The sequence below is a fragment of the Sinohyriopsis cumingii genome, chromosome 17, assembly GCF_028554795.1.
Source record: "Sinohyriopsis cumingii isolate HCF-2022 chromosome 17, ASM2855479v2, whole genome shotgun sequence".
Classification (NCBI taxonomy): domain Eukaryota; kingdom Metazoa; phylum Mollusca; class Bivalvia; order Unionida; family Unionidae; genus Sinohyriopsis; species Sinohyriopsis cumingii.
Window position 1 is genome coordinate 38,382,293 of NC_142977.1, and position 13,440 is coordinate 38,395,732.

Sequence of the window (13,440 nt, forward strand, 5' to 3'; positions counted from 1 at the left end):
CTGAGAAAAGAGACAGGATTAGTCTCTACTAGCCCTGTGTAGTTTGTTTTTTGCCAATTCAGCAGTAGCCCCTGATTTTTTTATTGTGTAAAGACTACACAAAATTCAGGCTCGAGATAATCACATATCTCCAACCAGCTTATCTCACCCATCTCTTCAAACATTGTCAGCTGCAACTCAGTTTTCACTGATAATGGGCTCCTGCATGGCTTTGTGAAAGTACTGGGCATCATTTCGTGTAAGAACCATGATGCCTTTTTGGAAAGTTTTGTGCCAGAGTCACACTATATATTATCCCTCCATGATTTTTAATTTTGTTGTAGGGTTTAATGCCATTTTTCAGCACAAGATAGGCTATACATGGCAGCCAGTATAAATGGTGGAGGAAGAACCCGGGAAACCCCAGAAAGAACCACCGACGCATGAGAAGCTACTGGCAAGCTCTCTCACCTACCCACATTGGCTGTCCCTCTATGAAGCAACTCATTCAGCTGTGTAATAATAGATATTATGCCATGCATGTGCTCTATCTTTAGTTCAAGTCATCTGACTCTTCTGAATGAGGTTATGTTGTGCTTGTAGTTTGCAATTAACTTCATTAAAATTGATCTTTTCACTGATACATGATTGCTGCCTAGTAAAATCATGCACACTTGTTCTATTTTTTTTCATTAAGTTATGGCTATACATAAAACCTTAAAAATATATCAAAGTAATCCTATTTCTCTAAATTAATCAACCAGCCCATCAACATATATTTTTCTGCTTCTAACAGCAAACTTTAATGGTTGGTAATTTTTTTTATGTCACGAGAAACGTACAGGAATGAGAAGGCAGGCATTTCATAGTTCCCAATCTTTATTTGCAAAATTGAATCTGAGGTCAGAGGATGATGTTTTTCCTCCACCTTCAGCAAAACGAGTGAACAAGGCCATGGTTTCAGTTCATGCTGGTGAGGAAGATGAATACCAGTCTTGCAGGAATCTCCATCAGTCACCAAAATCAGCAAAATCACCTGGTGTCTTCCAGACAAAATTCAAGATTACATCAATGACAAAAGCAATTTTTTTTTGAGGGGTGCCAACTGCCAGCATTATTCTCACGTCATGGTACCAATCTAACTCAGGTGAATATCACATTAGTATTCCAAGCTTGTGCAAAGATATTACAGTTGTAAATATGTCAGTCCCTCCATTTCACAAGATCAGCTTTCAGGTTTTTCAAGCCACTCGTTATTTGGTGACTTTTGCCATTTTCGTTCCAGTAGATTTGGATTTGGATTTGGATCGGATTTGGATTTTTTTAAAACATAGCTTTAACAATTTTTCAGTCATATCGCTACAGTGTCTGCAGTGTGGCAGTTTATAGTGATGTCTAGCACTGGGGCATCATGCCGCAGACATGTGGCATGATGTCCCACCCAGTCACATTATCCTGAAACCGGGCTGACCAGTCCTAACACTAACCTCTTAATGCTGAGCACCAAAGTGAGGCAGCTGTTAGTACCATTTTAATAAGTCTTTGGTATGACTTGGCCAGGGATCGAACCCACAACCTCCCGCATCTGAGGCGGATGCTTTAACCACTAGGCCACCAGAATGGTACCTTCAGGTAAAAAAAAGCTGGTAGTGATCATGGATGGTAATCACCATACCACAAAGCCATGCAAACAACATGCAGTACATCAATGACAGCCTAATGTAGTTTTGCATTTAGTGAGATAAGACAACATCTTTGCTTTTCTTCTCTTAAACTGGATCATGGAGTGGCACAGTGCTGTTTGAAATTGTCCTCACCCCTTCAGTTTGGAGAGTCCATTGAGGATATCAGGAAGCAGTTGGTACAGGAGATACTTCTTACCCTCTCCTATCACCTTGACATTGTGTCAGTCAGTTTTAATGGACGGACATGAGAAACATGCCATTGCAACAACAGTTCTTTTGTAACCAAGAGAAACATGCCATTGCAACAACAGTTCTTTTGTAACCAAGAGAAACATGCCATTGCAACAACAGTTCTTTTGTAACCAAGAGAAACATGCCATTGCAACAACAGTTCTTTTGTAGCCAAGAGAAACATGCCATTGCAACAACAGTTCTTTTGTAGCCAAGAGAAACATGCCATTGCAACAACAGTTCTTTTGTAACCAAGAGAAACATGCCATTGCAACAACAGTTCTTTTGTAGCCAAGAGAAACATGCCATTGCAACAACAGTTCTTTTGTAACCAAGAGAAACATGCCATTGCAACAACAGTTCTTTTGTAACCAAGAGAAACATGCCATTGCAACAACAGTTCTTTTGTAGCCAAGAGAAACATGCCATTGCAACAACAGTTCTTTTGTAACCAAGAGAAACATGCCATTGCAACAACAGTTCTTTTGTAGCCAAGAGAAACATGCCATTGCAACAACAGTTCTTTTGTAACCAAATGAGATTTAGGCATTCGCAGGCCAATTAGTTTCACAGACAATCCAAGAGAGGAGAGAGTAGACCTGGTTTCTCCACTCCAAACTTCCCAGCACACAACAATGACTCGTCATCTGTCCCATTCACACCAGACCCCTTCTGTTGCAGCAAGAACATTAGTCATCAAGAGACAGAGCTATTTGCCTTCTTTCCTTGATCAGTTTGTCAAGAGAGGCAAGATCTAATTCGTACACTCGAGTGCTATCTGCAGCACATGGAGAGCATCTGCAGGCACTGGCAGCTGTTGTTCCTGCCCATGAAAGTAGGAAAACAAGATATAATTTCTCAAGCTCTGGCATCATGGGTCATTTGATGGGCATATTCTGAGGTCTCTCAGGATCAGGTATACCTCATGATGATCTCAGCTAATGAAATTTGACAGGTTTTATTACAAGTCTTGCATCAGAATGCCTCATCTGTTTGAGATATTGCAGAGGCAGTTGGCTGCCTTGCAAAGTTGATTTTCTCCAGCTTCCACCTATACAATCTGGCTTCGCAAAATCTGATTCAATCTTGTTGGACCTCGGGTGGCTGCCCAGTGATCACCAAGCCCTGTTCATAAAAGTACAACCTCCATTCCAGGCAAGGAAGTTTGTAGTCTTGACTGGATTCAAAGTTGAATGCTCTTGCATTTTCTCATCATCTTAACATCTCTCCCAATAATGTGAGGGATAATTACTAGACAGCAAAATGAAATTTGATACTTAATTATATTTCCCTGAAAATACTTACTTGATTACATTACCATTAAGCCATCCCACTATTCCCCACAAATGCAAAAATTTCGATTTGCACAGGCTTAAACTGGAGAGCATCCAGTATACAGTCACCTAGTGTGTAGGGGGAGATAATCTATACGAGTTTCTTCCCTTCATGTACATGATGTCCAGACAGGAAAAGCAAACATATTTATTTTTCATATGAGGTTGGATTCAAGAGGTAGTAAAGTTTATTTTGTAATATTAATGTGATTGGGGAAGTATTCTTGAGACACAGTTTTACTATAACACCATTTTAGCATGGACATTGTCAGCACAGAAGTGATATTTGATTTCATACCTGTTATGCTGCATTCTTATACAGCTGTGCATGTAATGCTTTTTCTGTACGTCACTAGAAATATTTGGCAATAAAATTCATGAAATACTGTCAGAAACTTGGATGCTATTGAGTGATGTTAAATTTCTCCTATTGTCATAATGACAATTTGGGCAATTTTTCTATTCAGTTTTCCATACTAGGCTAGAACATGATAACAGCCTTGTTTTTTGTGGGATTGATGATGCCACTGGTGGTTTTACTATTGCAGATTGAATTTAGTAACGGTGTCAGTGGAGCTGTAAAATGGATATTTGCTATAGTAAAGGTAAAGTAATGTCCACAGAATGGATATTTGCTATAGTAAAGGTAATGTCCTCAGAATGGATATTTGCTATAGTAAAGGTAAAGTAATGTCCTCAGAATGGATATTTGCTGTAGTAAAGGTAATGTCCTCAGAATGGATATTTGCTATAGTAAAGGTAAAGTAATGTCATCAGAATGGATATTTGCTATAGTAAAGGTAAAATAATGTCCTCAGAATGGATATTTGCTGTAGTAAAGGTAATGTCCTCAGAATGGATATTTGCTATAGTAAAGGTAAAGTAATGTCCTCAGAATGGATATTTGCTATAGTAAAGGTAAAGTAATGTCCTCAGAATGGATATTTGCTGTAGTAAAGGTAATGTCCTCAGAATGGATATTTGCTATAGTAAAGGTAAAGTAATGTCATCAGAATGGATATTTGCTATAGTAAAGGTAAAATAATGTCCTCAGAATGGATATTTGCTGTAGTAAAGGTAATGTCCTCAGAATGGATATTTGCTATAGTAAAGGTAAAGTAATGTCCTCAGAATGGATATTTGCTATAGTAAAGGTAAAGTAATGTCCTCAGAATGGATATTTGCTATAGTAAAGGTAAAATAATGTCCTCAGAATGGATATTTGCTGTAGTAAAGGTAATGTCCTCAGAATGGATATTTGCTATAGTAAAGGTAAAGTAATGTCATCAGAATGGATATTTGCTATAGTAAAGGTAAAATAATGTCCTCAGAATGGATATTTGCTGTAGTAAAGGTAATGTCCTCAGAATGGATATTTGCTATAGTAAAGGTAAAGTAATGTCCTCAGAATGGATATTTGCTGTAGTAAAGGTAAAGTAATGTCCTCAGAATGGATATTTGCTGTAGTAAAGGTAAAGTAATGTCCTCAGAATGGATATTTGCTATAGTAAAGGTAAAGTAATGTCATCAGAATGGATATTTGCTATAGTAAAGGTAAAATAATGTCCTCAGAATGGATATTTGCTATAGTAAAGGTAAAGTAATGTCATCAGAATGGATATTTGCTATAGTAAAGGTAAAATAATGTCCTCAGAATGGATATTTGCTGTATTAAAGGTAACGTAATGTCATCAGAATGGATATTTGCTATAGTAAAGATAAAATAATTTCCTCAGATCCTCAAATGAAAGACTGTTGTCCCCAAATTAACAATCAACATTTGCATAAACAGTGAAGACATACTTAAACCATATACATGTATTTTAATTCATCCTGTACTCCAACCCATCAAGTTTTTTGAAGAACAACAGTTCAGAATCTTTGCATTTGAGGCAATAAGTTTATTATAGGATTTAGTCAATGTTGTTTACAAAACGTAAAGAATATATTGTGTTAAATTTCTTCTATGTCCTTAACATTGTCAGCCTAACATTTTATGACAACACATGGGTAAGAAAGAAAATAGTAGTTCAGTACAAATAGTTGTGTTCTCACAACTCCAGAATCATGTATTGCACTTTGAATGTACTAGCAGGTTAAATTCATGTCTGGTTTGTCATAGTTTCATGTTGTTTTTGTTTCAGGAAAGAACAGCTGTGTTTCAGAAGTTCAGTAAAACCTGCTCTGGAGTCCTGCTGTGCACAGTAAGTATTTTCTTCAAGGTGACATTGAAATGTACACTGTTAAGGTAACATTGGTGTGGACACTGTTAAGGTAACATCAGTGTAGACACTGTTAAGGCAACAATGGTATGGACACTGTTAAGATAACATCAATGTGGACATGGTTAAGGTAACAGCGATGTGGACACTGTTAAGGTAACATCGATGTGGACACTGTCAAGGTAACATTGATGTGGACAGACTGGTAAGGTAATATTAATATGGACACTGTTAAGGCAACAACAATGTGGACACTGTTAATTTAGCATCAATATTGACACTGTTAACCCATTACCTCATAATGTGTGTTACTGTGTTGGCTATCAGTATACATGTACCAAAAGTGTAGTGTGCAGTGTGCTATAAATGGAACACGTGTTATCTAAATGATTCTCTGCAAAAAGCAGTATACTACAGTAATGGATTTAGGTAAGTTTGACTTGTACAGGGTTCACAAGCTACATGTTCATTCTCAATACATGATATTTTATAAATGTTTTTAGAGTGCTGGTTAATAATTTGTTATAGTTTCCCTTTTATTTCCGTACTATTTCCAATACCCACTTTAAAGAAATTAATGAATACAGTAATACCTTTATCACTCAACTTTGAATATGGCTGATTATTTGAGAGTATGATCATTTTTTCATGTGCCCAATTTGTCTAAACAGCATTGAAGTCTGCTCCCTGTCAGTGGCTGTTCATGCAAAAAACGAAGTGATTTTTATGAAAAAGGTTACTGTCTTCTTCGCTTTTTTCATGAATCTGTCATCACACTTAGCTTATGCAGACCTGCCAACCATTATGACTTTGCCCTAAGTCTTATGAAAATAACCCTTAAAATAATGACTTTCTGAATAATAGGAAAAACTATGATTGTTTCGGTAAAATCGTCTATGTTTGATTTGGATCCAGGTTTCACATTAGCTTTAGTGGAATTAGTTGGACAACCAGACTGTCTTTATAGTAGTACCTCAGACACTTTTAACTGCACATATTTTTCCATGCAAAGCATCTGCATGATCAAATTGTTGATTATAGAATTTTTAAAAAAATTATGTCCTGCTTCAGATACATGTTAAAAATGAAGGGAAAAATAAGCCTTTTAAAAATGTTTTAATAATCAGTACAGAAAAATAAAAAGGAATATTCAAATTATTCTAAATAATAACATGCTGGGACACAATTATGTTTATTGGACATCACATGTTGATTGATTGTGTCACATGGTGGGAGAAATGATTGCAGTCCTGAGAAATGATGAAAACAAATTCCAAGAATTATGTCAGGTTGAGAGATAGCAACAAGCCATTGAGCTGCATAGGGCTTAGAACTGAAGGTATATGTGTACTTTACAAACTTTTCAGACGAACATAATGTTTACCGTCAATTCATCAGTTTGGAATACGGAACATTTTACATACACGTTTTCCAACTTGCAAATAGCAGTACATATTTTGTTACACCTATCTGAAAAATAGTCACTTAGGGAAAAAATCAGCTGCCTTACTGAGATGATCTTGTTTGGGTTTGTAGGTGTGCTTATGTCGTCAACCTGGTAACAGGCATTGATAATTAGAGAATATACATTTTTGTTTAAACATGTTACATTTATCTTCAATTTTTGAATTTCTTCTGTTCATGATATCAGGTACAAGTTCAAAGGCAATGACAAAAGATTGCGTACTGCACTTAAAGTATCTTGTGAACATACCAACTTAAACACGTAAGAAAATAATTTTTGTTACCCAGTTTGGTGTGTTAAAGTTTCTCACAAATATCTGAAATGGTTTCAGTACTAAGTAGCTTAAATGAATAAAAGAGAAACTAACTTAAAGTGGATTCCTGACAATTCTTTTGGCCAGTAGAGCCTCATTCCTATCAGAGTAGTGTTCCATATAGTCTGAAATGTTTATTTTAATCTAGAATGGTCTTGTTATAATAATTGGCCTTGTTCAAGAGTAGGCTTCTTGTAATCTCGGTGGCAAACCGTAAAAGCATCAACAACAAATGCATAATTTCAGATGATTCACCTGTTGCTGTGTTTATGATTAAGTGATTTAAAGTAATCTTTACATGGTAATGAACTATGCATATATATATATATATATATATATATATATATATATATATATATATATATATATATATATATATATATACATACATACATACATACATACATACATACATATATATATATATATATATATATATATATATATATATATATATATATATATATATATATATATATATATATATGTGTGTGTGTGTGTGTGTGTTGTATGTATGCAGTATCAGTGATATACCATGAGATGTATACATTTTTCATTAAAAGCAAAGTAGGGTTGCCGAGTTTCCTTTTAATGGAAAATTGATACGAGTGTATCATTGATACAGCATACATACTATACATATATTTTTATTTATATCACATACAAATACACATATTTCCCCTTTGAATGGAGACAAGATTGATTAAAAAACTACTGTGTATTGACTGAGTGAATGAACTTACATCCCTGATGAGTGTCTGCCACATAATGTAATTTTGTGCCTTTTGGGGCTGTTCACAATCACCTTTGCATATTGACAAGTTGATTGTTTTCTTTCTAGAGTTTCTATTTGTATTCACATTGATTAAAACAATATAATACACATTTATGATTTAAACATGAAAGATGGTTTTAATGAAGAAAGTAGAGCACTACAAAAACATGGTTAGCTTCTTAACAATGAATGTTCAGCCATTCATGTTCCGGTGCATGAAAATAAGTGTGGCATAGAAACTAAGCAAATTGATGAACCAGCAACAGGTAATTAAAATATTTTAATATAAGTACAGTTGATCTCAGTCATTATTCTGCTTTTATAACATTACTACTGACCATAAAAAATTGTTTCTTTATCTCTCTTCCTTTGTTTGGTTTGGCTTCACTTTTACCATCATTCATAGATCCAGAGACATCATGTGACACAAGCAAAAATCCTCTATGCTAGTCTTTTCACTGATTTTCGCCCATATCTTGCTATAATGGTCAGGGGTGGGGTGGGGGGGGCAGCCTTTGGACATTTTCTTATCTAATTAACAATAATCGATTTTTAGAGCATTATAATAGGTTAAAGAAACAACAGCAACAACATCATTAAATTACAGTATGTGTGCCTTGTAACCAAAAATTTAACATATAGTGTCAAAAAGCTGTTGCGTCTTTGTATCATTGATTATATAAACACTGTAGATAAATCTCAAGGAAAGTGTATGCATACCATTACAACGAACCATATTTTTGTAGGTTACTTGGTGTAAGTTCAGTTTCAAGGTTTTCATCCAGCCCAAGTTCTTTTCCTCTCTCATTCCAGATTTCTGTGTATTTTGTCCCTTATGCTTGAGAGGGGATGGGGGAACGGAAAGCAGAAAGGATTGCAATGAAATTGTGTACCATTTTAATTTCAGTTAGAAACAACGATTATTAATACTTTTTGTCATTATTTTCATACGTCACTAATGGTTAATTAGTGGAAATTAATCATTGATCTATAGGTCTAGAATCAACAGCACACAGTTGCAAGAATGTTTATGTGTATTATTGCACCATGGGCAGATCAGAATTTGATATACCAATAGTATTGGTGTATCATATTGCTTTATAAACCTACACTTTAAAAGCCATGTTATTTTTAATGTATGTGGTGTATATATATATATATATATATATATATATATATATATATATATATATATATATTTGATAATAGTTCCTCTCATATCATGTAGGATGTTGCATCCAGAGGTCTGGATCTCCCCAAGGTGGAATGGATCGTACAGTACACAACACTGGGAAGCACCACTGACTATATCCACCGTGTTGGTCGGACAGCTCGTGTGGGTAGCATAGGGAATGCTCTGCTCTTTCTCATGCCCTCAGAGACTGGGTACATCAAAGTGCTGAATGAAAATAAAATCAGGTACACATTAATTCCATTTCAAGTAGATAGGCTTATTGTCTTTTTCAGAACATCATGCTACCCAAACCTACATCACATTACAGATCAAAGTTTCCTAATGCTAATTGATCACTGATGAGGGAGGGTCCTATCAGCTGATGTACTGTAGGATCAGTAAATGATGAGATGACAGGTTAACCCCACTCCCACAATTTGTAACATTGATGTCATCCTGTAAAAGTTAAAATACAGGATGCAGTAACAAGCTGGTCTCTCTTTACATTACTGATCCATGACGCTAAGCATGAACAAGGTAAATTGCAGCACACATCCAACTCATTTATAAAAAAAAACAAATGAGTGCTATTAAAGGTAACCAATAAAATAAAGAGAACAGAGATATTCACATGCTTTACTATGTACACAAATGTTTATAGCTCTGTTTATAATTATGGAAACATCCTTTGTAGGAGTGAGGGACCTTCCAAAGGAGTCCTAGCAGGGAACTGAATATTAAACATTTATCAGTGTCTTTTAAGAAGTTCTAAATAAACATGGCATAATCTTTCTTCAAGCAAATTAATTCATTAGCATAATTAGCTCTATCACTGATGTGCTTAATATTGTGACAGTGCCAAATAACATCATCTGTACATTCATGTGCTTAATATTGGTAATATTGTGCCAGATGCCATCATCTGTACATCCTCATCTGTACATTTGTGTGCTTAATATTGGTAATATTGTGCCAGATGCCATCATCTGTACATTCTCATCTGTACATTCATGTGCTTAATATTGGTAATATTGTGCCAGATGCCATCATCTGTACATTCATGTGCTTAATATTGGTAATATTGTGCCAGATGCCATCATCTGTACATTCATGTGCTTAATATTGGTAATATTGTGCCAGATGCCATCATCTGTACATTCATGTGCCTAATATAGGTAATATTGTGCCAGATGCCATCATCTGTACATTCATGTGCCTAATATTGGTAATATTGTGCCAGATGCCATCATCTGAATGTATTGTGCCAGATGCCATCATCTGTACATTCGTGTACCTAATATTGGTAATATTGTGCCAGATGCCATCATCTGTACATTTGTGTGCCTAATATAGGTAATATTGCGCCAGATGCCATCATCTGTACATTTGTGTGCCTAATATAGGTAATATTGTGCCAGATGCCATCATCTGTACATTCATGTGCCTAATATAGGTAATATTGTGCCAGATGCCATCATCTGTACATTCATGTGCCTAATATTGGTAATATTGTGCCAGATGCCATCATCTAAATGTATTGTGCCAGATGCCATCATCTGTACATTTGTGTGCCTAATATTGGTAATATTGTGCCAGATGCCATCATCTGTACATTCGTGTGCCTAATATAGGTAATATTGCGCCAGATGCCATCATCTGTACATTCATGTGCCTAATATAGGTAATATTGTGCCAGATGCCATCATCTGTACATTCATGTGCCTAATATAGGTAATATTGTGCCAGATGCCATCATCTGTACATTCATGTGCCTAATATTGGTAATATTGTGCCAGATGCCATCATCTGTACATTTGTGTGCCTAATATAGGTAATATTGCGCCAGATGCCATCATCTGTACATTTGTGTGCCTAATATAGGTAATATTGTGCCAGATGCCATCATCTGTACATTCATGTGCCTAATATAGGTAATATTGTGCCAGATGCCATCATCTGTACATTCATGTGCCTAATATTGGTAATATTGTGCCAGATGCCATCATCTGTACATTCATGTGCCTAATATTGGTAATATTGTGCCAGATGCCATCATCTGAATGTATTGTGCCTGATGCCATCATCTGTACATTTGTGTGCCTAATATTGGTAATATTGTGCCAGATGCCATCATCTGTACATTCGTGTGCCTAATATAGGTAATATTGCGCCAGATGCCATCATCTGTACATTCATGTGCCTAATATAGGTAATATTGCGCCAGATGCCATCATCTGTACATTCATGTGCCTAATATTGGTAATATTGTGCCAGATGCCATCATCTGTACATTCATGTGCCTAATATTGGTAATATTGTGCCAGATGCCATCATTTGTACATTCATGTGCCTAATATTGGTAATATTGTGCCAGATGCCATCATCTGTACATTCATGTGCCTAATATAGGTAATATTGTGCCAGATGCCATCATCTGTACATTCATGTGCCTAATATAGGTAATATTGTGCCAGATGCCATCATCTGTACATTCATGTGCCTAATATTGGTAATATTGTGCCAGATGCCATCATCTGTACATTCATGTGCCTAATATTGGTAATATTGTGCCAGATGCCATCATCTGAATGTATTGTGCCAGATGCCATCATCTGTACATTTGTGTGCCTAATATAGGTAATATTGTGCCAGATGCCATCATCTGTACATTCATGTGCCTAATATAGGTAATATTGTGCCAGATGCCATCATCTGTACATTCATGTGCCTAATATAGGTAATATTGTGCCAGATGCCATCATCTGTACATTCATGTGCCTAATATTGGTAATATTGTGCCAGATGCCATCATCTGTACATTCATGTGCCTAATATTGGTAATATTGTGCCAGATGCCATCATCTGAATGTATTGTGCCAGATGCCATCATCTGTACATTTGTGTGCCTAATATAGGTAATATTGTGCCAGATGCCATCATCTGTACATTCATGTGCCTAATATAGGTAATATTGTGCCAGATGCCATCATCTGTACATTCATGTGCCTAATATAGGTAATATTGTGCCAGATGCCATCATCTGTACATTCATGTGCCTAATATTGGTAATATTGTGCCAGATGCCATCATCTGTACATTCATGTGCCTAATATTGGTAATATTGTGCCAGATGCCATCATCTGAATGTATTGTGCCAGATGCCATCATCTGTACATTTGTGTGCCTAATATAGGTAATATTGTGCCAGATGCCATCATCTGTACATTCGTGTGCCTAATATTGGTAATATTGTGCCAGATGTCATCATCTGTACATTTGTGTGCCTAATGTAGGTAATATTGTGCCAGATGCCATCATCTGTACATTTGTGTGCTTAATATTGGTCATATTGTGCCAGACACCATCATCTGTACATTCATGTGCTTAATATTGGTAATATTGTGCCAGATGCCATCATCTGTACATTCATGTGCTTCCCTAGCGATGTCTTTGTCAACAGTTCTTCAAGGATGTTTATTTAGTTAAATGACATAACTTATGTCATCAATTTCATAGCCCAAACGTTTCCTTATTTGCATGCAATAAAACCCTTAACTTCTAATGTTGATCCCCTGTCATACACTTGATTCCAATTTGATTAATTTTACATTTTGATCTTCTTTCCATGGATCTCATTAGGTTCAGGCCAAATTCAAGTTTTCTGAGCATATCCATGATGATGAATGTAGTTATTTTACAAAAATCTCTTTAATTCATATCTTCTTTATATGTATGATCATTTTACTCATATGAACCACAGGGCTTCCAGTCATTGCTGCATATTATATAAATCCCTCTAAAATACCTATACATTATTTTTTATCCCTATATTTTTTCCCTGTTATTTTGTTTTATCCCTGTAATTGTTTTATCCCAATATATTTTCCTTATAATATTCTATCTCTGTATTTTTACTGACAGTTCTAAAAATCTCTATTTATCCCTTTATAAATATGGATGAAATACATTCCAGTTGGGCTTAAAAATCTTTTCATTATAAAAAGAATGAATAAAACAAAATTAATCAATATAATGGATGTAGGCAATATAAAAGAGAAAAGAAGTTGTAGTGATGGATGATTTTATGTTTTGATAAATTATTACTAAATACATTGTTATTTACCACTCTGGTGGCCTAGTAGTTAGAGAATCTGCCTCAGATGTGGTAAGACACAGATTCGAACCCCGACCAAGTCACACCAAAAGACTTATCAAAATGGTACAAACAGCTGCCTCACTAAGCACTCAGCATTAAGAGGTTA

General features: G+C 35.6%; 1 protein-coding gene across 1 annotated transcript in view; it reads left to right on the forward strand.

The window, feature by feature from the left end:
- Positions 1 to 13,440, forward strand: part of LOC149778452 (ATP-dependent DNA helicase DDX31-like) — a 108,938-nt gene that overhangs the window by 63,429 nt on the left and 32,069 nt on the right. Inside the window, exons 12-13 of the mRNA XM_089939288.1 lie at positions 5,374 to 5,433; positions 9,233 to 9,423. Of these exons, the coding sequence (XP_089795414.1) occupies positions 5,374 to 5,433; positions 9,233 to 9,423 (251 nt within the window). The remainder of the gene's footprint in view (positions 1 to 5,373; positions 5,434 to 9,232; positions 9,424 to 13,440) is intronic.